Raw genomic sequence first — 27,604 nt, forward strand, 5'->3', positions numbered from 1 at the left:
AACTCATTGAAATGGTGGGGACAATGATGTGGAGGTGATGTTGATTCTATTTTTTGAAGTCAGTTGTATTAAGGTATAACTTGGAAACAGTAAAGTTCATTCTTCTTAGTGTATGTTATATGAATTTTGGTGGATACATTCAGTCCTGGAGCCTCCATCATGATCGGTCCCATCAAACCCTTCTCCCATTTCCCCCAGCCCAGTTCCCACCAACCAGTGACTTGTTTTCTGTTCCTGTAATTCTGCCTTTTCCAGAAACTCATACAAATGGATTCATATAGTACACAGACTTTTGAGTCTTTTTAACTGTGGCTTAAGTGTTTGTGTACAGGTGTGTGAACATACATTTTCATTTCACAGGGATAAATGCCCAAAAGCCCAAATGCTGAGTTACATTGTAGTTGCATATTTAATTTTTGAAGAAATCACCAAACTGTTTTCCAGAGAGGCTATGCCATTTTGTATTCCCACTGACAAAGTGGGAGTAATCCAGCTTTGAGGTATTTTCTTTTTCTTCCTTCCTTCCTTCCTTCCTTCCTTCCTTCCTTCCTTCCTTCCTTCCTTCCTTCCTTCCTTCTTTCTTTCTTTCTTTCTTTCTTCCTTTTTTCTTTCTTTTGTTTTTTCTTGTAGATTTCAATGTTAAACATGATGTTGTTACAGATTCACTACATTTAAAATGTATGCTGTTAAAAATGTTTTATTTCTGAAAGTGTTATGACTAATGACTCTCCAATATAAAGTAAGTCACCCACAGTAGGGAAAAATCATGCTGGCTTTACTCTTTTCCCCAGAAACTTTAAACACCAAAAAAAATGCCACAATGGATTAATGATGTTTACAAACTTCTGGGGGGAAAGAACATGGGACCCCTGGATAGCCAGCCAATATTCCAATCAGGCATTCTAACAGACCAATGAGCTCTGGAAGTAGAAAACCAGCCCCTGGAAAACAAAGCAATGCAAAACAAAGAAAGAAAAAAGCACTATAATAAAGTCCAGCCAAATCATAAATGAATCACAATGAAGAATGGAATAGAAAAACTGTAATAAAAAAATGATGGTGAGGGTTACATCCACTCAATTATAGACTTAAAAACCAAACAACAGGGATGCATAGTTGTAACACAGATGTAGGATAAGTTCTAAAAAGTAACAATAATATAAGCAACATAATCAGGAGAATAGGGTAGAAGAGACAAAAATCATAATCAGCTCATCTTTCATTACAAAGAGACAATAGTCTCCTGAATTGAAATTTATAATAAAAATATGATTTTAATCTCTTAATGATTTTCATTAAGATGTTGAAACCATATTGAACATATATGATGTAGTAAAATATATCCCTTAAGCTTTAAAGGAAACCTGTAGGTACACATTTGGTGCTTAACACGCTCTTTAATTTTAATTCAGTTCTCTTCTGAAGAGACAAGTTTTAACAGGAGCGGGCTTGTGAGCTGGCAGGATGGGACAGGCAAAGAGTTAACAGGAGCAAGCTTGTGGGCTAACAGGAATGAGTTAAACATAAATCTCCTGGCTCTGAATCCTCTGGCTAGCACTGCACCTGCAGGCTGACAAGCATCCTACATTCATCATAGGCAGGAACAGAACAGTCCCCAATCACAATGGCAACCCTCTGCAAACTAACAAACACCCATCATAAATGAGAACAGAATAGTTTCCAACCGCAAGCTGACATTCATCATAGATGGGAACAGGACAATTCCCAGGAGAAGAAAATTGTAACAGCAGCCCCCCTGCAAGCTGACAAACACCTACATCCTGCATGAATAAATATAAAACCCTAGCACTCCTTCTCATCAGCGCAGCTGTCCCTATTGGGCTCTGCCTTGGCAAAATTCCTTTTGCCAGAACTCTGTCTTTAACTTTCAATAAATCTTTCTTACTCTTGTAGAGTCTCGTAATTTTTTTTTACATTCTGTGAACTGGGGATCAATTCTACACCAAGATATCTTCTGCTAAATTAAAAAAAAATTATTAAAGTAATACTTTTAATTTAATATTAACATATATAATTTGAGCCTCTTTTAAGTAAACGTCTTTTTCTCACTCCACTTAAACTACATAGAAAGATATCTGAATTTCTTCAAGGGTTAACATGATAGATGGTAGGTGGATGGTAGAATTTTGAGTGATTTATTGCTTTCTTCTTTGTATACTTTTACAAGTCCTCAATTTTCTTTTTTTTTTTTAATTAAAGTTTATTGGGGTGACAATTGTTAGTAAAGTTACATGGATTTCAGGTGTACAATTCTGTATTACATCATCTATAAATCCCATTGTGTGTTCACCACCCAAAATCAGTTCTCCTTCCATCACCATGTATTTGATCCCCTTTACCCTCATCTCCCACCCTCCTCCCCCCTTACCCTCTGGTAACCACTAAACTATTGTGTCTATGAGTTTTTATTTCTCATTTGTTTGTCTTGTTCTTTTGTTGTTTTTGGTTCATACACCACATATCAGTGAAATCATACAGTTCTCTGCTTTTTCTGACTTATTTTGCTCAGCATTATAATCTCAAGATCCATCCATGTTGTCACAAATGGTCCTATTTCATCTTTTCTTACTGCCAAATAGTATTCCATTGTGTATATATATCACAACTTCTTTATCCATTCATCTATCGAAGGACATTTTGGTTGTTTCCATGTCTTCAATTTTCTAAATAATGTGCATATATCACTTTATCGCATAACACAGACTTTTTAAAAAATGTAAAGAGCCCTAATAAAAAAATGAAATAAAACAAGTGGTGCTGACATGTAGGCTTTCCTGGGTGGAGCAAGACAATGAGAGAAAGGGAGGTGGCTTCAAAGGACCTGTCCATCTGGAACCAGCTGCTCATCAGGTCGTGAACAATGTGCTGCCACTCCTGCACTGACTGTGCTAAGGATTCCATGGTCGGGGGTTTTGCCTCTGTCTTGCACTCTACATTTTAAAGCTTCGGTTCTTCAAAATGCAAAATACTTTATTTACTTTTTTTAACAAGTACTTAAATGGCAAGCCCTATTCCAAGCACTTTACAAATATTTCCTCATTAATCCTCATAACAACCCAATGAGGTATATACTATTATTATGAACCTTTTGCAGAAACTAAGGCACAGTGAAATAACTTAGTTGATAACATGAGTACCTGTTTGTAAACGACTAAAGATGACATGATTTTCTGTGTCATCTGTATGTCACCTTTCATTCATCCATTCAACTGATATTTACTGAGCACTTGGCAGGCACCCCTTCTAGATGCTAATTCATTGGAGGTGCTCAGCAATAGAAACTGACAATGGTTTAAAAATAAGTAGACAAACAGGGACAGAAGGGAGACCTGGCTTGTGTTTCCAGGATGCTCTCTGTAATTTCCTCTGCATTTCTCATGACCTGGTACACATTGTCATTTACATGTAACTACTGTAGATTTTTGATCTGTGACTGAAAATGATGATTCTGAATCATAATTTCTATCATTGGTTGCAAACTGGTATCCCATAACATCCAGTGCCTTCAGGGGTTGAGTGTTGTCTTTGTGTTAAATCCACAGTGCTTTTTAAAAATCAAAATTGCTTTTATTATACAGTTACTTAAATAAGTACAAACATGAAGTAATCATAAATTTCCTATGTTTATAGTGGTAATAAATCAAAATAAAAAATTATTAAAACCATCAAAACTTCACAACCAACAAAATTCATACCAATATTAGTTCATTTCAGAAAAAAATTGTGAGACATTTTGAAATGACCAAAAAAAGATGACTGGGTGTCTGGTCAGGCACACTGTTCCAGGTTAACTCTGCCTTTTATTGTTTTTGACCTATTTTATAAATTTGTATGCTGTAGAAATTGATAGTAATGAAAATGATTCTTGTCTATAGAAATATAAATGCATCGTGTGTATCCAGGAGATGCAATATGAGATGACATTAAAAAAATACAATGAATGTTTATATTTAAAAAAATTTATTACAGTAAGAGACATATTGCCATTAATCCCCCTCAAAATACGCCCCCTTGCTTCAAACAACCTATCCCATCATTCTTTCCACTTTCTAAAGCAGTTCTGGAAGTCCTCTTTCGTGAATGTCTTTCTTTGTGCTGTTGTGGCTGCCTTCATGTCCTGAATTGGTTCAAAATGTTTACCTTTCATGGTCACTTTGACTTTGGGGAAGAGCCAGAAATTGCACGGTGCTAGATAAAGTGAATAAGGTGGATGAGGACACACCATAATGTTTTTGACAGAAATTGCTGTACCAGAAGCGATATGTGACACGGGGCATTGTCATGATGAAGGATGATTTATGGCACACTTTAAAACACACCTGCTCTCAACTGTAGCTCACACCCAACTGACTGCACCAAATAAGTTGAAACTTGTCACACACTGTTACTAAGGTTCAACACAATGGTTCCCCTATTGAAGATCCCCAACTTTCCATTGGATGGCACTTGGCAGCAGAATTCACCATATTTTTTGATCACACCTCATAGATTACTGCTCTGGATATTAACAAACTTTATACCTATTTCTAAATACATTTCAGCAATCCTGATTGCCTTGTACATTTTAAATTCTCCTTTGAGCAGGCTGTAACATCTCATTGGGCCTTTCATAGATTAAAAAGTTAAAATCTTTGACAAATGTTCATTTATATTTGCATGAGAATAATTTTACCTTTTCTAAAAGTTATCTTTTGACATTCATTTAATGGGGCACATTAGGCTTTGGTGATAGGAAATTTCTAAAATCCCCGGTTACCTGGCAGGCAGACACTGAGCCCATGATGTCACATTCTGCCTTCCTGGTGCACCTGTTGTATTCCCAGAGGCTCACGACGGTGTCCAAGACAGGACTCAACCCAGAGCAGCGATGACTGGGTTCTCATCTCTGCAAAAGAAAGAATTCAAGAGCAAGACAGAAGCAAGAAAGCAAAAGTGATTTACTGAAAATGACAGTACACACTTGAGAGGAAAGTGCAGGCCAACTCAGAGAAGAAGGCTCTCCAAAGGTCATGATCAGGGGTATTTATCCCTCCTGGGTTGGGGAATTGGTGATGGCCCATTGATGTGGTTCATTCAGCAACTCTCCCTGGGCAGGACTCTTCATTTCCTGTTTTTTCTTCCTTATTTGGTTCCTCTAGAACTGTCATGGTGGCAGATGCATTATGGGAGTCGTAGTCACTGCAATGTAAATGAGATTATAATGACATTATAAATAGCTAAAAGGTCAGGTCCTGGTCATAGGGATCAGCCTAGCTGGATTAAGCTGGTTTTTGTTTTTTTCCAGCTGCAGGTACTGGATACAGTCACTTGTTACTTGTGTAACCAGTGAGGCACCTCACCTCTTATCCTGGAGGGGCTTGTCAATTTCCTACGCTACCTATCCTGTATCAATAGTACCTGTGGACGTAAGTGTGTAAGTCCCAGGGATTCTTACACTTTTTTTTATACTCACATGACTATATTGTTGAGGTTTTGGAAACAATGTCTGGATCTGATCTTGGATCTTGGGAGATCCTTATTATGAGCCTACCTACTTCCTTAACCATCTGCTTTCTCTCTTCCTTCCATGCCTAGGTCACATGTCTGGGCAGGAGGCTGCTGAGAGATCCCTATGGACCAACTTGGGCCGCGGGACAGTTAGAGATGTGAGGATCTTGGAATTTAGATTTCTTGAGCAGTCTTTTGGGTTGGTTTGACTTGTGCAAACTGTACCCCCAAACCACCTCAGTAGTTTCTTAAAGAGGGGGTGAAGAGAAAAAACTTGCAAGAGTGAGTAGGACATGCTCATTTCTTAGACTAGACCTAGGCTGTCCAATATGGTGGTAGTCACTACTCATGGGGCTATTGAGTAGTGGAAATGTGGCTAGTGCCATTGATGAACGAAATTTTTAACTTCATTTAATTTTAAATTTGAAAACTGATGTTCTGTTCAGTTGAAAACTTAGTATGATTGGAACTGCTTGGATGTGTGAAGCTACTTTTTAACCATATATTTTATGTATACATTTTATGAAATCTAAATACAGAACAAGTATTTCTGATGACAGTTTAGCTCCCGGATTGAAATATGTGGCAAATGTAAAATACACAAATGATTTAAAAGACTTATACCAAAAAAAAGTAAAACATTTCATTAATATTTTTTTCTGATTACATGTGAAATGATAACATATGAGATATACTGGGTAAAACAAAATATGTTATTAAAATTAATTGCACCTTTATTTTTTTGTTTTTTAAACGTGGTTTTAGAAAATGTGAGATCCCATACTGGATTCGCGTCTGGAGCATGAATCCTCCCATTCCTTTCCACCTACTTCCTCATTTACCAAGGGGATCAAAGTGGTCCTGAACCCCATTTTCTGCTTTGGTTGCCTAATCCCGGCAGCTTTGAAATGTTTTCTTTCTAGGTGATCACAATGCCTGCTTTCTCCTGTCACTCCGAGGGGTTTTGAGGTTCTGAGGGCTAAGACTCATCTGTGACTTTCCAGAGGCGGCCTGGCAATTCCTGACTCTGGTCGCCAAAGAAAGCGGACCCACTGTGTGGTTTGCCGAGCAACTGGTGACCCGGAAGCAGTTCTCCGCCCCCCCCCCCGCCCCCGGCGGCGGCAGCGCGCCGGACAACTTCCGGGGCGGCGGGCGCGCGGTTGAGGCTAGTGGGCTGCGGCGGCGTAATGACCACGCTTCGGGCTTTCACGTGCGATGACTTGTTCCGCTTCAACAACATGTGAGTGAGGTGCGCCTCGGACAAGCGCTGGGATTGCGCCCCCTCACCTAGGCGGGGTCTGGGGAGCCACCCCCACTTGGCCGCCAGTAGCGGCTCCATGGGGGCCGCAGCTCTCAGGCCGGGCCAGGGCGGATGCACAGACTGCCCTGCGCTGACCTTGGCAGAGGCTCGCAATCTTCATCTCATAACCCTGCGTGCTCATCGGTGCGGGGGCAGCGTGCGGGTCGCTTTTCCCAGTGGTTGTCAAGATGCGCCGGGGTGATAGGAAGTGGGGAGCCCAGGCCTGGCGCCGGGCTCTGCTGCCTACAGGGCAGTGACTCGACTTCTCTTCTGTGCGGTGAAAACCCCGAAAGTACTGGCCGCAGAGGTCGTTGCTAGGTCAATAGTTAATAGCTAAGTGTTTGTTGCGAATAGGTACATTGTGCCGCCCAGCTGATGGTTACGGTGTGGGGACAGAGCCAGGAGTGCGGTTTCCAGGCTCTGGGCCTCACGTGGAAAGGTGCTGGCTCAGGTAGTAAATGGCCATCAACTGTGATTGGATGGCCATCAGCTGTGGCTCCTTGGCCGTCAGCTGTAACCAGTGAGCCATTGGCCACTAATATAACTGCCGTAGCTATGCTAGCAGCAAATGGGGGCTAGCAAGAAGATGGTGGTGAGCTAGCAAGCGTGGTTTGGGCATGACTCCCCTATCTGTCCTTCCGGGGTGTTCCTTTTTGGCCTCACCATGTCCTGTGGTCTTATGTAGAGAGCGGGAGCTGAGACCCCACAGGCCGCCCTGCCTGACAGACGGTTAACTTGTATCTGAGTAAAATAAAAGAACATTGTGATCGTGACACCCCTTGCAGCGGTTCCTCTCTCAGTCGGGGTTTGGTTTTGTACCTCTTATCATCGGAGTGGTGCTCCCAGGCTGGACAGTTTTTTTTCTACTGTGCAGAGTCAGGGGAGGGGCCACATCCTGGTGGAGGTTGCGGTTTCTTTCAGTCAGTTAAGTCAGGACCTGTGACTTGTAGGTACTATTTTTTTTCCTCCTAAAGAAAGAGTTTTCATTATGAAAATTTATGAACATTTAAAAAGTTGACAATTTTACCACGAACGCCTATGCAGACACATCAGCCGGATTCTACAGTTAACATTTTGCTACATTGGCTTCATCACATATCCATCCATCCATCCATCCATCCACCCATCCATCCATCCATCCATCCATCTGTTTCTCTTTCTACCAATCCCACATCCATTCATCCATCCACCCACCAGTCCCATATCGACTTTTAAAGACAAGGGGACAGTATGTGAAAACTTACTAAGGACCAAGTAGTTCAGATCCAAGTGTCAGGAAGATGCAAAGATGAGGTGGCTAGAAACATCTCAAAAGGATGAGCGGTGAAGAATGGTCAAAATGTTGATGGTGATGAGGAAGTAAGTTCTGGAGACGGAAGGGGTGATAAGGTGAGAAAGCTTGAGGTGTGATCATACAACTGGGAGATGAGTGTGACTGTAGTCATGGCTTTCCATAACGAGTAGCCAGAGAGAAAATGGTAAAATGACTTTGCTCCATTGTTGAGAGCTCAAGTGAATTGCCCCAGCTGTTAGAGCCTTGCAGTGGGAGAGGGTCAAATATGGAATCTAATCCGTGGAGACTGGCACCAGAGCAGTGGTTTTTAAAGAGTGGTCCCTGACCACTGGGGAACATTTTGGAAATGCAAATTCTCAGCTGTTTGAAAACCACTGCTTTGGAGCCTGAGCTCTTCAACATAAAGCTATGTGGAATGGGAGGTGATTAGAGGAGGTATACCAGGCAGGTCAGCCATTTAGGAGATCTTGGCAATGGCCCAGAGATGATGACTTGGCAAAGGCTTGGGTTTGGGAGGTGTACACAGCCTACCAGGTGACAGCATGTTTTGAAGCTTCAACAATAGAAAAGGCAAATCCTCTTGAAGAGTCACTTTTAACTGAAGATCTGGGAAGGGACAGCGCTGTTTTACATGAAAATGAATGGAGTAGAAGGAAAATAAGCATGAACATTTACAATAAAACATTAGATTCTAAAGAATCATTCAGCGTAATAAGGCCTCTTCAGAATATGCAAGTAGAGGATCTCTATCCCCCCACCCCTTTCAATTTTCTCCATTTCTCACTTTGATTAGGGCACTTGGGTAGCGAACTCTAAGAATCATGAGATTAGGGTGTTGCAGCACGAATTGAAAGAAGCAGATGTAGAAACATTAGAATTAACAAATGTTTTATTTATTCTTGGAAAGTTATTTGCATACCTATTTATGTACCAGTGTAGGACACAGCAGTAAACAAAACAAAAACAATTATCTTTATGGAACTTACATTTTAGAGGGGAAAAACAAATAAAAAAACGTGAAGAATTTAGTGTTCAGTACAAAGGAAATATGAAAGCAGGAGAGGGAAATAGGAAGTGAGGATTCAGCTTTAGGTAGGTTTTCCATTGTTTATTCTTTTTCCATTGTATATGCTTGGCTCCTTTTTAGGACAGGTGTCACTGAAGAAATAACTAGGGGAGGTGAGGGGGTGAGTCATGAGGATATTGGGGTTGGGAGCTTCCAGGCAGAGGGAATAGTAAGTGCACAGCTATGTTTCAGACAGGAGGTGTAGGCCAGTGTGGCTTGAGCAGAGTGTGGGAGAGAGGGGACAAGATCATAGTCAAAGGCTAGATCTTGGAGTGGCCATTATAGGACTTGGGATTCTCTGACAAGTGCACTGAGATACCCAGATGGAGAAGTCAGGTAGGCATCTGGGCATGGGAATCTCAAATTTAAGTTTGGGTTAAAGATAGAAATTTGGGGGGTTTCCTAGGGCATCAAGAGCTGCTGATGGCTAACTGTAAAGCATATTTGTACATTTCTTCCAGAAGGGAGAGGAGAATTGCAGGAGCAGCGATCCGGGTGGTGAGAGGTGGTGGGATCTGCTTACCAGAACTCCATGCATGGTTACAGAACAAGTAGAGTAAGGGTGCAGAGCTTGCAGGTGGTGGGTTCAGTGGTGGGATCTTGGTGAAGCTTTCTTACTGTTGTATTTTCTTTGTGAAGTAGAAAGCAGCTAAGATGGAGAAAAGGGGGGTGGCCTATGGGAGAGTTGAGGCGAGAGGAGAGCATATAAAGTAGTCGTTCAAAGTGTGGGAGAGTGAATTCCCACACTGTTAGAGCAGTTGATTCTCTGGGTGTGGGTTGGGGCCCCCCCTCAAGATTGTTTTTGGGGCTCTGCAATGTCAGAGCTATTTTCATGATAATACTAAGATTTTTTTTGTTGTTGCCGCCTTTTCTTTCCACTGTCATTCTCTCACAAGTGCATAGTGGAGTTTTCCAGATGTGTGATCTTGCAACCGCAAGTATAACAGACATATTATGAGAATCTACCTATCTTCTATTAAGCTAGACATTAGAAAGATTTGTAAAATTGTTAAAACAATGCCATTCATGTAGCTAATTTTTTTTAATTGATTTTTTTTTCTTAATACATCACACAACTTTATGGTAGATCTGGGCTAAAGTGTTGTCTAATAATACATGATATAATAGTTTGTTTTTGGCAATATAATTACATACGAAGAATGCAGGTATGGATGCCCCAAAGCAACACCATCTCAGTCCCTAAAGTTTGACTGATAGTCCTGGCCCTCGCACTGTTCCTTTAGATAAAGCAACCACAGCTGAACATAAGTTTCTACTTTACTATTCTCTCTTCCTGTTAATGATATTGGCAATTTCATACAGAAAAATACAAGAAAAAAAATGACTTTTGAAAAATTATTGCTTTAGTAAATTAATTTGATCATTAAGTCTATTGGCTAACAAAGGTCAGATGACCCTAAGCATTGATAATAAATGTCTCAGTCTGATTGTTTGTTTTTAATGAATAAGTTAACTGTTACCTTTCAGAGAAAATGCTGAGCAGTGTCAGCCCATAACAAGCACTTAGTATTAATTCTCCTTTTCCCTTAAGCAATATTCATGTTTATAACAAGGGTCTTTCTATACAGCAGCAAAATCAAAGTGGTCAGTGTTTTTTTAATTCACCCTCCCACTAAGAGAGGGACTAGTCATGCCTTATCTCTACAACTTGAAAGACATCTTGATACTTTTAAGCTTTGATGTTAATTTCAACTTGATTTTGCCTTTTATTTAAAAAAAATTAAATTTACTGGGGCAACACTGGTTAATAACATTATATAACTTTCAGGTGTACAGCATTTGACATCTGTGTACTCTTGCATGCTCCCTACTCAAAGTCTGCTTTCCTTCTTTTACCATATATTTGACACCTTTTACCCACTTTGCCTTTCCCCACCCCATTTCCTTTCTGGTAACAATTCTGTTATTTGTATCTATGATCATCGGACTTATTTCACTTTACCATATTCTCAATATCCATCCATGTTTTTGCAAGTGGCCATATGTCATCCTTTTTTTTTTTTTTTTTTGGGCTGAGTAGTATTCCATTGTAAACCCTGTCATTTTTATCTAATCATCCATCAATGGACACAGGTTGTTTCCATGTCTTGGTTATTATAAATAATGCAATGAAAATAGGGGTACATATATCTTTACAAATAAGTATTTTTATATTTTTTGGGTAAATACCCAGAAGAGGAATTGCTGGATCATATGGTAGTTCTATTCTTAATTTTTAAAGGAATTGTTTTCTATAGTGACTGCATTAATTTACATTCTACCAACAGTATACAAGGTTTTCCTTTTTTTCCACATCTTCTCCAACACTTATTTTTTGTCTTTTTTTTTTTAATTGGGGAAGGGGAACAGGACTTTATTGGGGGAACAGTGTGTAGTTCCAGGACTTTTTTCCAAATCAAGTTGTTGTCCTTTCAATCTTAGTTGTGGAGGGTGCTGTTCAGCTTCAAGTTGTTGTCCTTTCAGTCTTAGTTGTGGAGGGCGCAGCTCAGCTCCAGGTCCAGTTGCCGTTGCTAGTTGCAGGGCCTTGTGGGAGTTGAACCGGCAACCTTGTGGTTGAGAGGATGCGCTCCAACCAACTGAGCCATCCGGGAGCTCAGCGGCAGCTCAGCTCAAGGTGCTGTGTTCAATTTTAGTTGCAGGGGGCGCTGCCCACCATCCCTTGTGGGACTCGAGGAATTGAACTGGCAACCTTGTGGTTGAGAGCCCACTGGCCCATGTAGGAATCGAACCAGCAGCCTTCAGAGTTAGGAGCATGGAGCTCTAACCACCTGAGCCACCGGGCCGGCCCTATTTCTTGTCTTTTTGATGGTAGCCATTCTGACAGGTGTGAGGTGATATCTCAGTGTGGTTTTGATTTACATTTCCCTAATAACTAGTGAAGTAGAACATCCTTTCATCCTTTCATATGTCTCTTGGCCATCTGTATGTCTTCCTTGGAAAAGTGCCTATTCAGATCCTCTGCACATTTTTTAAATTGGATTGTTTGAGGGTTTTTTTGTTGTTGTTGTTGCTGAGTTTTTATGAATTCTTTATATATTTTTGATATTATCTCCTTATTGACAGTATAGTTTGCAAATATCTTCTCCCATTAGGTTGGTTGCCTTTTTGTTTTGTTGATGCTTTCTTTTATTTTGCAGAAGCTTTTAAATTTGATGTAGTCCTATTAATTTATTTTTGCTTTTGTTTCCTTTGCCTTTGGGGTGAAGTTCACAAAAATACCACTTGAGACCAAGATCCATATGTTCTTTTCTATGTATTTTATTATTTTAGGTCTTACATTGGTGTCTTTAATCCAGTTTGAATTAATTTTTGTATATGATGTAAGATAGTAGTCTAGTTTCATTCTTTTGTGGCTGTCCAGTTTTCCCAACACCATTTATTGAAGAGACTTTCCTTTTTCCATTGTATATTCTTGGCTCCTTTGTCAAAAATTAGTTGCCCATATATGTGTGGGTTTATTTCTGGGCTCTCAATTCTGTTCCACTGATCTATGTATCTGTTTTTCTGCCAATACATACTGTTTTGATTACTATAGTTTTGTAATAGAGCTTGATGTCAGGAAGTGTGATACCTCCAGCTTTGTTATTTTTTTTTTCAGGATTACTTTGGCTATTCGGGGTCTTTTGTGGTTGCATACAAATTTTTAAAAAAGTTATTCATGTGAAATAAGTGAAGGGGCTTAAAAGGTACAAAATTTCCATTTATAAAATAAATCAGTTATGGGCAGGTGAATAGTAGAGTGAGTAGTTATTTAAAAGTTGCGAAGAGAATAGATCTTAAAACTTCTCACCACAATAAAAATTTTTGCAACTATTATTTTACAATATATACAAATAACGAATCACTGTTGTGCACCTGAAACTAATGTCAGTTATATCTCGAAGTTATTCATTATAACATAATTAGTTTTATATGAATAAATGTTTAAAGTTTTTAAATATCAGTAGACATAACCCACATAAATAAAAGTTATTTGGGGGTTCTCAGTGATTTTTCAGTTTAAAGAAGTTCTGAAACCAAAAAGTTTGAGAACTGCTGAGTTAGAGAAATGTATGACTGTCAGGCATTGGTAAGGGTACTGAAGAAGCACTTGACTGCATATGCAAGAGGAGGAGTTGAAGGTTGCTGGTGTTGAGTCTGGCAAAATAGTGGTTCTATTAATTGGATAGGAAAGTGAGGGGGCAGAGTTCTTTGTAGATGGAAACAGAGATGCATTTTAACCCTTTTGCTGCAACGTTCAGATATGTCCAAATGAATATTTCCATCCGCTGACTGTGGATGGAAACTTCCAGAAAGGTTTAGGAAAGCAGATGTACATTTTTCTATATTTTTGTGTTTTTCAAGAATGAATAACAATAGGAAATTTTTATACATAAAAGTGTCATTTATATACAGAACTGCTCAAATTGTATTATTAAATGAATAAAATACCAACTTTTTGTTTTTTGTGGATTTCTGACACATTTTGAAAAAAACTTGAAATCAGTTAACGCAGTGAAAGAGTTAAGAAATGCTGATTCGGGAGTATTGTGGTTGGATATATTGGTGAGTCAGATCCAGCTTCCTCTGAGAATACAAAATTGAACCTATATTGTGTTTCCCTGAAAATAAGACCTAGCCAGACAATCAGCTCTAATGCGCCTTTTGAAGCAAAAATTAATATAACACCTGGTCTTATTTTACTATAATATAAGACTGGGTCTTATCTAACATAATACCGGGTCTTTAATATAATAATATAATATAATAAATATAATATATAATACCAGGTCTTATATTATTTTTTGCTCCAAAAGATGTATTAGAGCTGATTGTCTGGCTAGGTCTTATTTTCGGGGAAACATGGTAGGACTGGGGGCAGTGGGGAAAGGAGGTGGGAATGTAGAAGAGTGGGGAACAAAAACTGAGTGGGGAGAGAGCCCACATCTAGAAGGTGGAATAAAGGAAAAAGGAGGAATTATCATGGGAGGAAGGCCCAGAGACAAGCGATGACCCGTCAGGTGCTGTGGTGAGTTAATTAATTGTGCCTTTTGTCTGTGTGTGATTTACATATGTAGTTGGTCCACACTTCCATTAACAATTTATTGCCATTTAGGAAATGGAAGATTTTAATGTGTAAATTATTAACTCTAAAATAATTTGTAAAAAAACAGTTAAATGAAAAAGTATAGATTATCTTTATAGTTGCTAAGAGAGCCCATTATGGCCACTAGCTAGTTTAAACCATCTTCCTTAGCCCTAAAGTTGGTTTTAAAGTCGTGGATTTAGCATGTTTTGATTTCTTGTGTGTATTTTTAGTTTTAGTGGGCTTATTTAAACCAGTTCTGTAAACACTGCTAACTGTTGATATTTCTCGTTTTTTTCAGTAACTTGGATCCACTTACGGAAACTGTATCCTTTTTTAAAAAAGTTAAGTGAAAGCTTACTAAGAGTAAGCAAAATGGAGAAACAGAAGGAAAAAAAAGGCAGGTACTGAAGAACTTTAAAACTTGTAGGTCAGGAAACATCATAAGCAGCATTAAAAGCAATTGGGAAAAAAAAACAGCTGGGAACAAGAATTGTATTAAACCTGCCTGACAAGCTGCTAATATGGACATCATACATCTGTAACAGTACAGCTCCCCTGCCCAGCTTGCCCCTCACAACAGAAAGGAGTGACTTCAGCAAGATGGGTTCTTTCTGTCTGATGTGAATAAAGTCTGGAGATGATGAGCAGTACAGGGTAGGTGGTGGTTCCATGAAGTCACCAGTGATTAGATTCTGCACTGGAACCATTCTAATATTCGCAGGATGGCCTTGACCTTCCTGTCCCAGATAGTTGCCAGAGCAAATGGCATCACATCCATGTTCCTGGCAGGATGATCAACAGAGGGGAAGCTGAGAGTGTACTTCCTTTCAAGGGTACCTTTGGGAAGTACTACATAGTCCATTTGTATCTCATTGACCAGCAGCTACCTCATACTACACTTATCTAGTTAGAGCAGAGTCCAGGAATATGCCTAGCTTTAAATTGGGGCATGTTATTATACTAAAGGGAAGAGAGGATTTGGGTTAAGAATTAGCAGCATCTGTTGTGTTCCCCAATAGAAAAATGGGCAAAGATGTGGGAAGTTAGGGTACTGGGTTATATTGCAACAGACAACCCCCACATTCTCAGTGGCTTAAAACCAAAGTTGGATTTCTGGGTTATCATTCATGTCCATTGCAGGGTAGGAGGGTAATATTAATTGATAATTTAATAAAAGAGTCATCATATAGGAGGCTAATGAACATATTAGGAGTTCAGTCTCACCAGTCAAAAGACATGCGAATTAAAACCACAATGAGATATGTTTTACCTATCAAATTATCAAGAATATTAAAAAGTGATAAAACTCAGGGCTGATGTGGTGACAGGAACATTCTCATACATTGCTAGTGACAGTATAAACTGCTACAGTCTTTCTTGGATGTAATACTTAGTATTTCCATTTCCTGGAAGTGGAAAATAATAAGCAATAGAGGCAATTATGTCAGGACTTGGCAAACTAAGGTGTATGAGCAAAGTTGGCCCACTGCCTGTTTTTGTAAATAAAGTTTTATTGGGACCTAGCCAGCTGAGTAATTGACTATTGTCTGTGGCTTTTGTCCATGGCTTTCAGTTTGAGTAGTTGCAACAGAGACCAACTATATGAATCACACAGCCTAGAATATTTGCTATCTGGCCTTTTATAGAAAATGTTTGTTAACCCCTGAGTTATGTCACTACAAAAATAATTAATATTACAAAATTGTAATATTAAAAATTTGTAATAACATTCACACAATAAGAAAATGGCTAAATTATTCTGTATTCATGGAGGAAATTTATGAGAAACTGGAAATAACCCAGATGTCCACTGTCAGGAAATAATGTACTTAGATTGTCTTTTTACACAGTGGAACACTATATAGCAGTAAAAATTAACTGTAGGTACCAGCAACAATAGGGCTAGATATGACAAACAAAGGTGGAAAAAGCAAAAAATCTCCAGTTTTTATTTGTATTTTTAAAATTATGACCTGTTAAAGACCCTTCCATGTTTAAAAAAAAAAAAGTAAAAGGATTTTGAAGAATGTTGAATGACAAAAATTTTCTGTCATGAGGATGTTAATCAACTTATAGGGTGTGCTTTCAGTTACCCTTAAAATTTACAGTAAGTCTCATAATCAAGGTGAAGCTATTTTTTAAAGTAACCTGCCCGATCCTAGTGGTTGATGAGTGGGCATCTGGGGCTCCTCCAGTAGCCAGAGGAGAGATGGTTATGGTGTGTGTTAGTGGTTGAATGGCAGGAAGACTGGCTGACTGTCATATTAAGGGTTAGTTTGAAGAGTATTCAAAATAAAGCTTGTCCTTCAGAGGAGAGTTTGAAGAATTTATTGAACAGGTTTTCCAGGGACTTTTAAAAAAAAAATGTATGATTGATGATTTCCCTTCATAGAATTGCATCAGCAAGCTTACACTAAGAAGAAATACAGGAATGAGTACATATCAGTAAGGACACCTTGGTTGAAGAGTTAAGTAATGAGCAAATTATTCAGGCATCCGCTCTTAAGTCAGCTTTTATTTGCATTAGTAGAAATTGAGAATTTGAATCAATGGAAGGGAAAACTGGGTAATTGTTAAGTTTCCTCTGAAAGTATTTAGTTTTAAAGTTGTTTTCAGTCTCAGAGCTGAAGCTAAAGTAGGAACGAGGCATTAATTTTCCAGTGAATTATGGAAAAACATATTGAGCATGTACTATATGCCAGGTACCAGGGATCGAGCAAACATTACTCATACATAGTGTAAGGGGAGACAGATAGTAAACAAGAATATCAGGTGATGAAGAGTGTTATGCAGAGATTTTGATACAGTGTAATCAGTAGGGAAACAGATTACAGAACTCCGGAGTCCTGGTTTCTATTAGATGGTGCAGTCTCCATTCACATTTGAGGTTATATGTTCAGGCAATTTTGTTGAAAATTAGTGCTAACCTAAATATTTCACATAGTGATATGATTGTAGAAATCATACATGTAAGCGTATAGAGCTGGAGATGAACTAACAAAATTTTTAAAGGAAACTTTCTTTAATATATCCCTTTATTTGTTACTGTCCATCACTTTTCACACTCCTTAACAAGACTCTAGTATGGGATTCCTTTTTACTTACAGTACCTCGCCCACTGGCCAGAGTATTTCATTGTTGCAGAGGCACCTGGTGGAGAGTTAATGGGTTATAGTAAGTATAATACCATTAGTACTTTTTTGGATAGGTAGTTAAGATTTTAATATAGTATAGGTTTAAACTGATATAGATTGATGTAGAATTGAAAGCATAATCATGATGCCTATAATTTTATTTCCTTTTCAACCATTAGACAACTCACTGATCCCTTCTATTTTAGGCATTGCGCTAGGCCCAGGTGATAATAGCAGTGAAACAAACATACATGGTCTCAGTCTTGGATCTTTCAATCTATATATATGTTACATTTTTACATGGTTTATTTGGTACATAATTCAGGGATTGTAGCATATTCATTGAATAGCATTATTAACAAAAACTTAGCTGTGGATTGTCTCAGTTGTGTATACATACATATGTACACACATACATACATGCCCATGTGAGATACAGATCTTTTCAAAACTATATATTCTAGTCCCGTGTTTAAAATCAGTTGTTTTTAGTATATCGTTCCTTTTTTAAAAAAAGAAACTTTCTAATTCTGCTCCTACAACTAGATTTAACATTACATTTACAAGTGAAATTCAAATAAAAGCACTAATAACCATTAGGTAGATGACTTTAAGTGGGATTTTAAAATTAAAACTTTGTCATTAGTTTCTTTTATAATAAAAATGTACCAAACAGTAATTCTGTATTTATGTGAAAACCCATGTGTTTATTAATGAATGCAATGTTTATTTTGTTGGCAGTTATGGGTAAAGCAGAAGGCTCAGTCGCTAGGGAAGAATGGCATGGGCATGTCACAGCTTTGTCTGTTGCCCCAGAATTTCGACGCCTTGGTTTGGCTGCTAAGCTCATGGAGTTATTAGAAGAAATTTCAGAAAGGTGAGGTCCTGCTTTTCAAATAATAATTCATGAACCCTAACCATTTGATTTTTCTACTTGTGAACATTTATAAGAATTTTTTTCCTTTAGGCTGAATGTCAGTCATGCATTACAGACTACAGGAATGTCATTTTTAGCCTCTAATCGCCCTCACAAAAATTCTGCCACATATTCAGAGTGGTATTATTGTCCTTCTTTTGCCATTGAGGAAAATTAAGGCAAAGTGAATGACCTGCCATAGGCTGATAAGTTGGGTAATTAGCAGAGTCAAAGACTAGCCATCAAGGATTCTTGTAATGTTCTTGTCACTATGGATGTTCCCAAATTCAGTTAACACTGCTCTTGGCCTCTTAATATTTTCACAGTGCCCCTTGGCCAAAAGGAAATAGTTTTGTCTTACGCAGTTACATCCTAACTTCTTAATAAGTATTTATGGCCTAACAACCTAGTAGCTATTTGGGAGGGGAGGGGGAATTATTTATTTCATTGTTAAATAACTGGTTACCTACTGAGATGTGTGCATCTGTTTGGCATTGCATGACTTCTCAAACCTTGGAAACAGCTTTGACACAACCACCTGCATTCCTGTTTCATATTGATTTTCACGTAGTACTGTTTTTGTTTTGTTTTTCTAATCATAGGAACTGCCAAAAACCTGGCTTCATAAAGCTATTTCATCAGAAGGAATGTAACATGATGTAATGTTGCATTTGTGAACTACATCAAACTTGTAGTTTGCTAGTGCCTGATATGTAAGGTTTGTCTGTGTTTTCCCTGAACATCTGAAATATCCTACAGCAGCTCTGAGTTTTGGGCACTTTGAGGTGCCTTGGAGCAGTTTTGGGAACTGCCAACATTATGTTTTTGTTTTTGTTTTAAAGATCTGGTGTATATATCAAACACCCTCATTATGTGAGATGAAAGTAGAGAGACAACCGCCCGCCCCCTTCCTGCCAGCCCATTCATTCTGTAAGAGATAAGACAAGTGTAAGTTTAACCAGTTTTCAGGTTGCCATTTTTTCCTCTACTCTAAATGTCTAGAAGTATATAGGAAAGGAAATAGCTGCTGAGAAGGGCTCATGAAGCTTTCCATTTAATTAATGGACTTAAAGGTAAGTTTAAAAGAAATAACCATGGCTTGAAAATGCTGAGCCAAGTTGGTGGCAAGAGGAGCTTGGGCTCATTCAGAGAAGAGAGGAAATAGTGTTAGCTGAAGAAGAAATCAACTCTAGTCCTTAAGAATTTGAAAAATCCTCCCTAAACTGAACAAAGAAAATTTTTGGCAAGATGATAGTTTATACATATTTGTTAATGGTATATGTTGAAAAAAGTATTTGGCATTATTATATAGTGGATGGGGAGTTAGAAAATGGGTTCTAATTAGTTATGACCTTGCACATATGATTGATTGAATGTATTTTAGATTATCTCTTAAAAGTAGAAAACCACTGAGCTACTTTTACTTCGTTTCTAAACCTTCATTACTTTCGAACAGTTGCTAAGATTTAAGTGATTTTTATTTGTATGGGTGTATGTGTATACCTATATCCATACATACATATATACATGTATTTTAATGTATACATTAAAAATAGAAACAATATATAATTTCCAAACAAACAAGTAGAGGAAAAAAATGAATAAAAATCAATTCAGGAGAGAAAAAGGAAAGTGAAGTGACAAACATAAAGCATGAAATAAGATGGTAGCTATGAATCCAAATATTATCAGTAATTACTGAATCCAAATATTATCAGTAATTACAACAGTAAGTGTTAATGGACTAATGACTCCATTAAAAGACAGAGACTTGAGGACATTATGCTGAGTGAAATAAGCCAGTCACAGAAAGACAAATACTACATTAATTCCACTTACATGAGATATCTAAAATAGTTAAATTCATAGAATCAGAGTGGAATAGTGGTGGCCAGGGGCTGGGAGGAGGGGGAAATGGAGAGTTATACTAATAAGCGGGCATAAAGTTTCAGTTAAGCAAGATGAATAAGCTCTAGAGTGTCTTGTACAGCATTGTACCTATAGTCAGCAATAATGTATTGCACATTTAAAATTTATTAATGTGCAAGATCTCATGTTCAGTGTTCTTATGACAGTAAAATAAAATTGAAAAAAGACTCAGAACTGTATTCTGTTTATAGGAAATGTGTAAAGATTAAAGACAATTTTTAAAATTATGCAAATTATAACAAGACAGTTGGTACACTTATATTAACAATAGTCACATTATAGTTCAGTAATTACCAGAGTAAAAAAGAGTCATTGAATCTTGATAGATGATTGAATCCATCAGGAAGCTATAATAAAATATGTTATGTACCCAGTGACATAGATCCGAAGTAAAAATGCAATACTTGGCAAAACTACAAGGAGAAATCGACAAATCATCATAATGGGAGATTTGAACATGCTTCTTTATTAAGTGATAGATCAATCAGACAAATTGATTAAGGGTATAGAACAGGGCTCAACAAACTTTTGCTGGCCAGATAGTAAATATTTCGGCTTTTGGGCTACCTAAAGTCTCCTATTGCATATTCTTTTCTCTCTTTTTTTTTTTTAAAAAAAAACAACCCTTCAAAATTATAAAAAACATTCTTAGCTTGCGAGCAGTGCAAAAATAGGTTGAGAGCTGACCCTAGCCTTAAAGAATTCCAATCAGTGGCCAAAAATCTTTCCACAAAGAAAACTGGCTTTTCTGGCAAATTTTACCAACTATTTAAGAAGTAATGAGTATCAGTTCAATTTTACACAAACAAAAAGAGGGCACATTCTTCAACTTAATATTTTAAGGCTAGGATAACCTTGCTAACAAAATCTGACAAATATTAGAAAGGAAAATCTTATAAGTGCAAAAATCCCAGAAAAATCTTAGCAAAATGGATTCAGCAATTTGTAAAAAGGATGATATATCTGGGGGAGGTTGTTTAGAAAATCTGTAAATATATCCCACCACAGATTAAAAGAGAACAATTCCTATCTCAGTAAATGCAGAAAATGCTTTGATAAAATCCAGTATTCATTCTTGATGAAAACTGTTAGCAAAATAGGAACTAGAAGGGGAGAACTTCCTAATCCTGAAAAAAGAGTATCTACAAAAAGCCTGTAGTAAATATGGGTGGTGATGCACTAAATGCTTTCCCTGTGACATCTGGGACAAGACAAAGATGCCTACAGTCAGCCCCTCTTCAGTAATTTACTGGAAATACAGGACAGCACAGTAAAGCAAGAAAAATAGACGAGAATTGAGAAGAAACAGAACATTTTTCACAGATAAGCTTGTGCAACTAGAAAACTTACAAGAAAGTAAATGTTTAGAATTAATGAAAGTTAAGCAAAATTGTTGGATATAAAATCAGTAAAAATTAAATTGCATTTTTATACAAATAGTGAAATTTAGAAAAAAATGCCATTTGCAGTGGCATCAAAATACATTAAGCCCCAAAATAAAATAAAAATAGGAAAAATATAACAAAATCTGTGCAAGACCTCTGAGTTTATAATAAATTATGAGAGACAATTAATGATGCTCTATCTAAGTAAAGAGAGAAACTACCTCTGTGGCATGGAGGCCTTCATATATATTAATTGGTCCACAGAGCCAATGTAATTGTGAACGAAATCTGAAATATTTCTTGTGGGGCTGAAGTGGATTCTGAAATTTACAGGGGAATGGAAAGAACCAAAGAGACAGCATGTTTCTGAAAAACAAAGTGGGTGAATTTGCCCTTCCAGATCTCAAGCTGTAATGAGTAAGACTGTGTTAAGACTGGAACAGTTGTCTAAACCAGTGAAAATGGAATTTAAGAAATAGACCCAGGAATACATAGATTTTTACATACCTCATAGAACGCAATTACAGATCCATAGCGAAAGGATACACTTCAGCTTTACTGATAAAGGTGGTGGCACAACTGGATATCCATGTGGGAAGAAATTTTTCCCAGATTACTACCTTACTGTACCCAAATCAATTCCAGATTTATTAAAAACCTAGATGTGAAAAGCAAAATTAAAAAGCCCTTTGAAGGGCCGGCCCGGTGGCTCAGGTGGTTAGAGCTCCATGCTCCTAACTCCGAAGGCTGCCGGTTCGATTCCCACATGGGCCAGTGGGCTCTCAACCACAAGGTTGCCAGTTCAGTTCCTCGACTCCTGCAAGGGATGGTAGGCAGCGCCCCCTGCAACTAAAATTGAACACGACACCTTGAGCTGAGCTGCCACTGAGCTCCCAGATGGCTCACTTGGTTGGAGTGCGTCCTCTCAACCAATCAACCACAAGGTTGCCAGTTCGACTCCTGCAATGGATGGTGGGCTGCGCCCCTGCAACTAGCAACGGCAGCTGGACCTGGGGCTGAGCTGCGCCCTCCACAACTAAGACTGAAAGAACAACTTAAAGCTGAATGGCACCCTCCACAACTAAGATTGAAAGGACAACAACTTGACTTGGAAAAAAGTCCTGGAAGTACACACTGTTCCCCAATAAAGTCCTGTTCCCCTTCCCCAATAAAAAAAATCTTTAAAAAAAAAAAGAGAAGCCCTTTGAAGATAATATCAGAGAATGTCTCTGTGACCTCAGGGTAGAAAAGAACTTCTGAAAGAAGCCATGAATAGTGCTAACTGTAAAGGAAAGACTCGTATATGTTTTTAAGTTCATTGAAGTGAAGTAACTTGGTTTATCAAAAGATACATAAGGATAATAAGACAAGTCACAAATTGGAAAAAGATTTGCAAATTGGAAAAAAGATTTCTAACATCATTTACACAATGCTGAATATCCAGAATACATAGAGAACTATAGCTTCGGGGAGAAAAAGAACATGTGAAAGACCAATAAGGACTACAGAATGAGAAATCTAAGTGGCCAACAAAATATTCAGCCTTGTCAGCAATCCAAAATGCCAGTTAATACCCCAAGATACCATTCTACCATACAATTTTCAAAAATAAAAAATGTCTGATGCACCAAGTCTTGGTACTGTGGGAATGGAGTCTTACCCACTTCTGTGGGAGTGTAAGGTGGTACAGTAAGTAGGTTGAGAAACAGACATCTTCTAATAAAGTTGAAGATTTGCATACCCCATAAGCCAGCATTGATACTTCTAGCTGTAGACCTTAGATATTGTACCATGAGACACAACAAAAATATTCATAGCAGCATAGTTTTTAATAAAAACCAGAAAAAGGAAGAACAAGCTCTAGCTACACCAAGGCTGACTTGTACAATACTGAGAGGCAAATCACTAATGAATGTATAAAGTATGTCTCCATTTATATAAAATTTATAAACAGAAACTGAATTATAATAGGTGGTAAATCTACAGCAAAAAGCAAGGAGCTAATGATTACAAGTGTCAGGACATGGAGATGTCTGGGTAAGGGAGGGAGTCTACCTGACTACAGGGACCTGAGGGCTTCAGGGGTGTGACCAATGTCCTATAGCTACACTTGAGCCACGGCCTGGCGCTTGCTTCAAAATCTTTAATCTTTAAGTGAAAGTGTTGTATGACTAATTGGTAAAATGAGCATATCAGTTACAATAAAATACACAGTATTTTATTAAGCCAGGTAGAATTACAAAGCAATGCTTTTAAAAGAGTTTTTTTAAGAAAATATGTATTGTAGGTTTTGAAATATTAGCATGTAATCATAGCCATCTTCTTGTGCTGCAAAATAATTATTATAAATCCTCAGGAATATTAAAAAATTGATTTATGGTGTAATCAGCTGCAATGAGTAGTCAAAAAGCAAGTTGTTTTTTAAAATCTGTATTTTCTAGGGTTTCTCTCACATTCTAACATTCCCCCCCCCCTTTTTTTTTAATTAAAGAAAAGGTGGATTTTTTGTTGATCTCTTTGTAAGAGTATCCAACCAAGTTGCAGTCAACATGTACAAGCAGTTGGGCTACAGTGTATACAGGACGGTCATAGAGTACTATTCAGCCAGCAATGGGGAACCTGACGAGGACGCTTATGGTAAGCTGTCTTCTGTGGCAGAATCACCAAGAGGAAGCCGAACATTTACATTCATTGTACAGACAAACATCCAAGTATTTTAATAAATTTAAATTATATTTGTTGGACTTAATATTTTAAATTTGAGCTATATTTAAATCTCCTTAAACATGCCTTTACAAACCTACCACTAGTTGAATATTAACTAGCCAGTGGCTACTGTGTTTCCCCGAAAATGAGACCTAGCCGGACCATCAATTCTAATGCATCTTTTGGAGCAAAAATTAATATAAGACCCGGTCTTTTTTTTTTTTTTTAAATTAGTTTCAGATGTACAAAATAATGTAATAGACATTTATCATTTATATCCTTCACACAGTGATAACCCCCGTCCCCATCTCCTACCCCTCTGACATCGCACACAGCCGTTACATTTCCACTGTCTCTATTCCTAATGCTGTACTCTTCTTGTAACTATATATATAGTAAGAAAGTTTACAGATATTACTTTCTGTAAAATACATATATATATATATATACATACATATATATGTGTATATATATGTAAAACCATATATATATATATATATATATATATATATATAAAAATATAAAAAGAGTAGTTGACATTCATTCTTGTTCAGCTTCAGCTTCCAGTGATCAGGCATCTACATCATCCCTGAGGTGGTCTCCCTAATGAGGTATGTCCATTGGATACCCTACAAAATCTTGACATTATTGATTACATTCCCCAAATTGACTTTCGTATCCCCGAGGCAATCCTGTGGTTATCGACTGTGCTTTCTAATCCCCTCCCTTTCCCCCTTATCCTGCCCCTCCATTTGCCAACCCTCAGTTTTTCCTCTATGTCTCTGAGACTGTTTCTGATTAGTTCATTTATTCTTTTCTTTAGATTCCACATGTAAGTGAGATCATATGGTATTTGTCTTTCTCTGACTGATTTCACTTAGCATAATGTTCTCTAGGTCCATCCATATCGTTGCAAATGGTAAGATTTCATTCTTTATGGCTGCGTAATACTCCATTGTATAAACGTACCACAGTTTCTTAGTCCAGTCATCTACTGATGGGCATTTCGGTTGTTTCCATGTCTTGGCTATTGTGTATAGTGCTGCATAAACATAGGGGTGCATAAATTTTTTCGAATTAGAGTTTTGGATTTCTCTGGATAGATACCTAGGAATGGAATTGCTGGGTCATAAGGTAGTTCCATTTTCAGATTTTTGAGATACCTCCATACTATTTTCCATGCCACCAGCAGTGCACAAGGGTTCCCTTTCCTCCATATCCTCGCCAGCACTTGATTTATTGATGATAGCCATTTTGACTGGGCTGAGGTGGTATCTCATTGTGGTTTTTATTTGCATTTGTCTAATGATTAGTGAGGTTGAGCATTTTTTCATATGTCTGTTTGCCATCTGTATGTCCTCTTTCGAAAAATGTCTCTTCATGTCCTCTTCCCATTTTTTAATTGGGTTGTTTTTTTGGAGCTGAGTTTCTTAATAAAGTTTAGATATTAACCCCTTATCTGGTATATCATTGGCAAATATCTTCTCCCATTCAGTAGGATCCCTTTTTGTTTTACTGATGGTTTCCTTTGCTATGAAAAAACTTGTTAGTTTGCTGTAATCCCACGTTTATTTTTTTCTCTTACTTTCCTTGCCCAAGGGGATATATCTGTAAAAATCTTACTTCGGGTAATATCTGTAAACTTTCTTCCTATATTTTCTTCTAGGAGTTTTATGGTTTCAGATCTTACATTTAAGCCTATAATCCATTTTGAATTTTTTTGTACATGGTGTAAGGAGGTGGTCCAGCTTCATTTTTTCGCATGTGTTTGTCCAGGTTTCCCAGCACCATTTATTGAATAGACTGTCTTTACCTCACTGTAAATTCTTGCTTCTATTGTCATAGATTAAATGACCATATAGGCATATATTTATTTCTGGGCTCTCTATTCTGTTCCATTGATCTATGTGTCTGTTTTTATGCCAGTACCATACTGTTTTGATTACTGTAGCCTTGTAGTATAATTTGATGTCAGGTACCGTTATACCTCCCACTTTGTTCTTATTTCTCAAGATTGCTGAGGCTATCTGGGGTCTTTTATGGTTCCATATACATTTTAGGATTATATGTTCTATTTCTGTGAAAAACGTCCTTGGTAGTTGGATAGGAATTGCATTGAATCTGTGTATTATCTTAGGCAGTACGGACATTTTAACTATATTAATTCTTCCTATCCATGAGCATGGTATGTGTTTCCATCTATCTGTATCTTCTTTAATTTCTCTCTTCAGTGTGTAAGACCCGGTCTTATTTTAATATAAGACCAGGTGACATAATATTGGGACTTATATTAATTTTTGCTCCAAAAGACACCTTAGAGCTGATGGTCCGGCTAGATCTTGTTTTCGGAGAAACACAGTAATTACCGTCAGTTACTATCTTACTATGTTACAGGCATGTTATTTTACTAAGATTCTGTCTTAACATTTGGAGAGCTGAATCCTAGTTGGTTAGCATCTAGTTATTTGTGATTGAGTCTCATTTATATAAAGACATTTCTCGTAGAATCTGGTGAAAGTAGAGGTAGGGGATGAAACCTCTTATGGGAACTTTGCCTATAAACTTTAAATTTTGATATTAAAGGTTTTGATATGTGGTTACTTATATTAAACTTTGGATCCTAACAGATATGAGGAAAGCACTTTCCAGGGACATTGAGAAGAAATCCATCATACCATTACCTCATCCTGTGAGGCCTGAAGACATTGAATAACCATGGACAGTGGTTCTTAGCCTGATGCTCCAGATATTTTATGGACAGTATTGTTTTCATTGGATGATCCTGGAGCTCTATTAGAGAAAAGTAATCATTTAGGTCTTAAAGACTTCAAGAAAATATAGGTTATAAACTTACTTTAAATCTTATTGTTTCTGGTTAGCAATATCACACCTACTAAAGCTGTCAATGTAATAAAATTCAATCAGAAAGGCAGCTAGGTCAGAAGGAAACATTCCACTATCATGGTTCATATTCACTCAATGCTAGGGAAAAAACTTGCTCCAATCTCCCCCTGAATTCTGTAACAGAACCACGGCTGCATATATTTTTTAATTTTGTAGTGAACTGTTAATCGAAGCTTTAAAAGCATATATGAAATGTATAAATCAAAGATGTATAATAAAAAGCACTGATGACTCTCTTCTGGAAGTTTGTTGGTCATTTATAAAACAAAATCAGGATTGGGAAAGCACCCTTTAGGATACGCTTTTTCGTATTTTTGACTTATATATAAAACATTTTTAAAATGCACACTTGAAACAATCCCTGGCCAGGATA

The 27,604-nt window shown here is 37.6% G+C and overlaps 1 protein-coding gene and 1 long non-coding RNA gene across 3 annotated transcripts; one reads left to right on the forward strand and one right to left on the reverse strand.

The window, feature by feature from the left end:
* Window positions 1-2,410: 2,410 nt before the first annotated feature.
* LOC109435012 (uncharacterized) lies at window positions 2,411-6,612 on the reverse strand. The gene is made up of 4 exons (XR_002135919.3): window positions 6,351-6,612; window positions 4,982-5,199; window positions 4,778-4,906; window positions 2,411-4,209 (listed from the first exon to the last, which is right to left on the reverse strand). It is a non-coding gene; the product is annotated as an uncharacterized LOC109435012 (long non-coding RNA).
* Window positions 6,601-27,467, forward strand: NAA20 (N-alpha-acetyltransferase 20, NatB catalytic subunit). Of its 2 annotated transcripts, XM_019712533.3 has the most exons (6): window positions 6,606-6,748; window positions 14,556-14,580; window positions 17,341-17,431; window positions 18,133-18,268; window positions 24,113-24,258; window positions 26,955-27,467. In XM_019712533.3, exons 1-6 carry the CDS (start codon window positions 6,696-6,698, stop codon window positions 27,038-27,040), a joined length of 537 nt encoding a protein of 178 aa, XP_019568092.1. In that variant the 5' UTR covers window positions 6,606-6,695; the 3' UTR covers window positions 27,041-27,467. The 2 variants fall into 2 exon arrangements, with proteins under 2 accessions (XP_019568093.1, XP_019568092.1); XM_019712534.3 differs by lacking the exon at window positions 24,113-24,258 and having other exon boundaries at window positions 6,601-6,748.
* Window positions 27,468-27,604: the final 137 nt, after the last annotated feature.

This window comes from Rhinolophus sinicus, chromosome 13, assembly GCF_057876585.1.
Source record: "Rhinolophus sinicus isolate RSI-liver-muscle chromosome 13, RSI-T2T, whole genome shotgun sequence".
Lineage (NCBI taxonomy): Eukaryota > Metazoa > Chordata > Mammalia > Chiroptera > Rhinolophidae > Rhinolophus > Rhinolophus sinicus.

Excerpts from the sequence above, each read along its gene's own strand:
- NAA20 (XM_019712533.3), top strand. The coding sequence starts at position 6,696 with ATGACCACGCTTCGGGCTTTCACGTGCGATGACTTGTTCCGCTTCAAC. Across the intron at positions 6,749-14,555 it reads TTGTTCCGCTTCAACAACAT|TAACTTGGATCCACTTACGG; the intron begins GTGAGTGAGGTG and ends CGTTTTTTTCAG. Across the intron at positions 24,259-26,954 it reads ACCTGACGAGGACGCTTATG|ATATGAGGAAAGCACTTTCC; the intron begins GTAAGCTGTCTT and ends GGATCCTAACAG.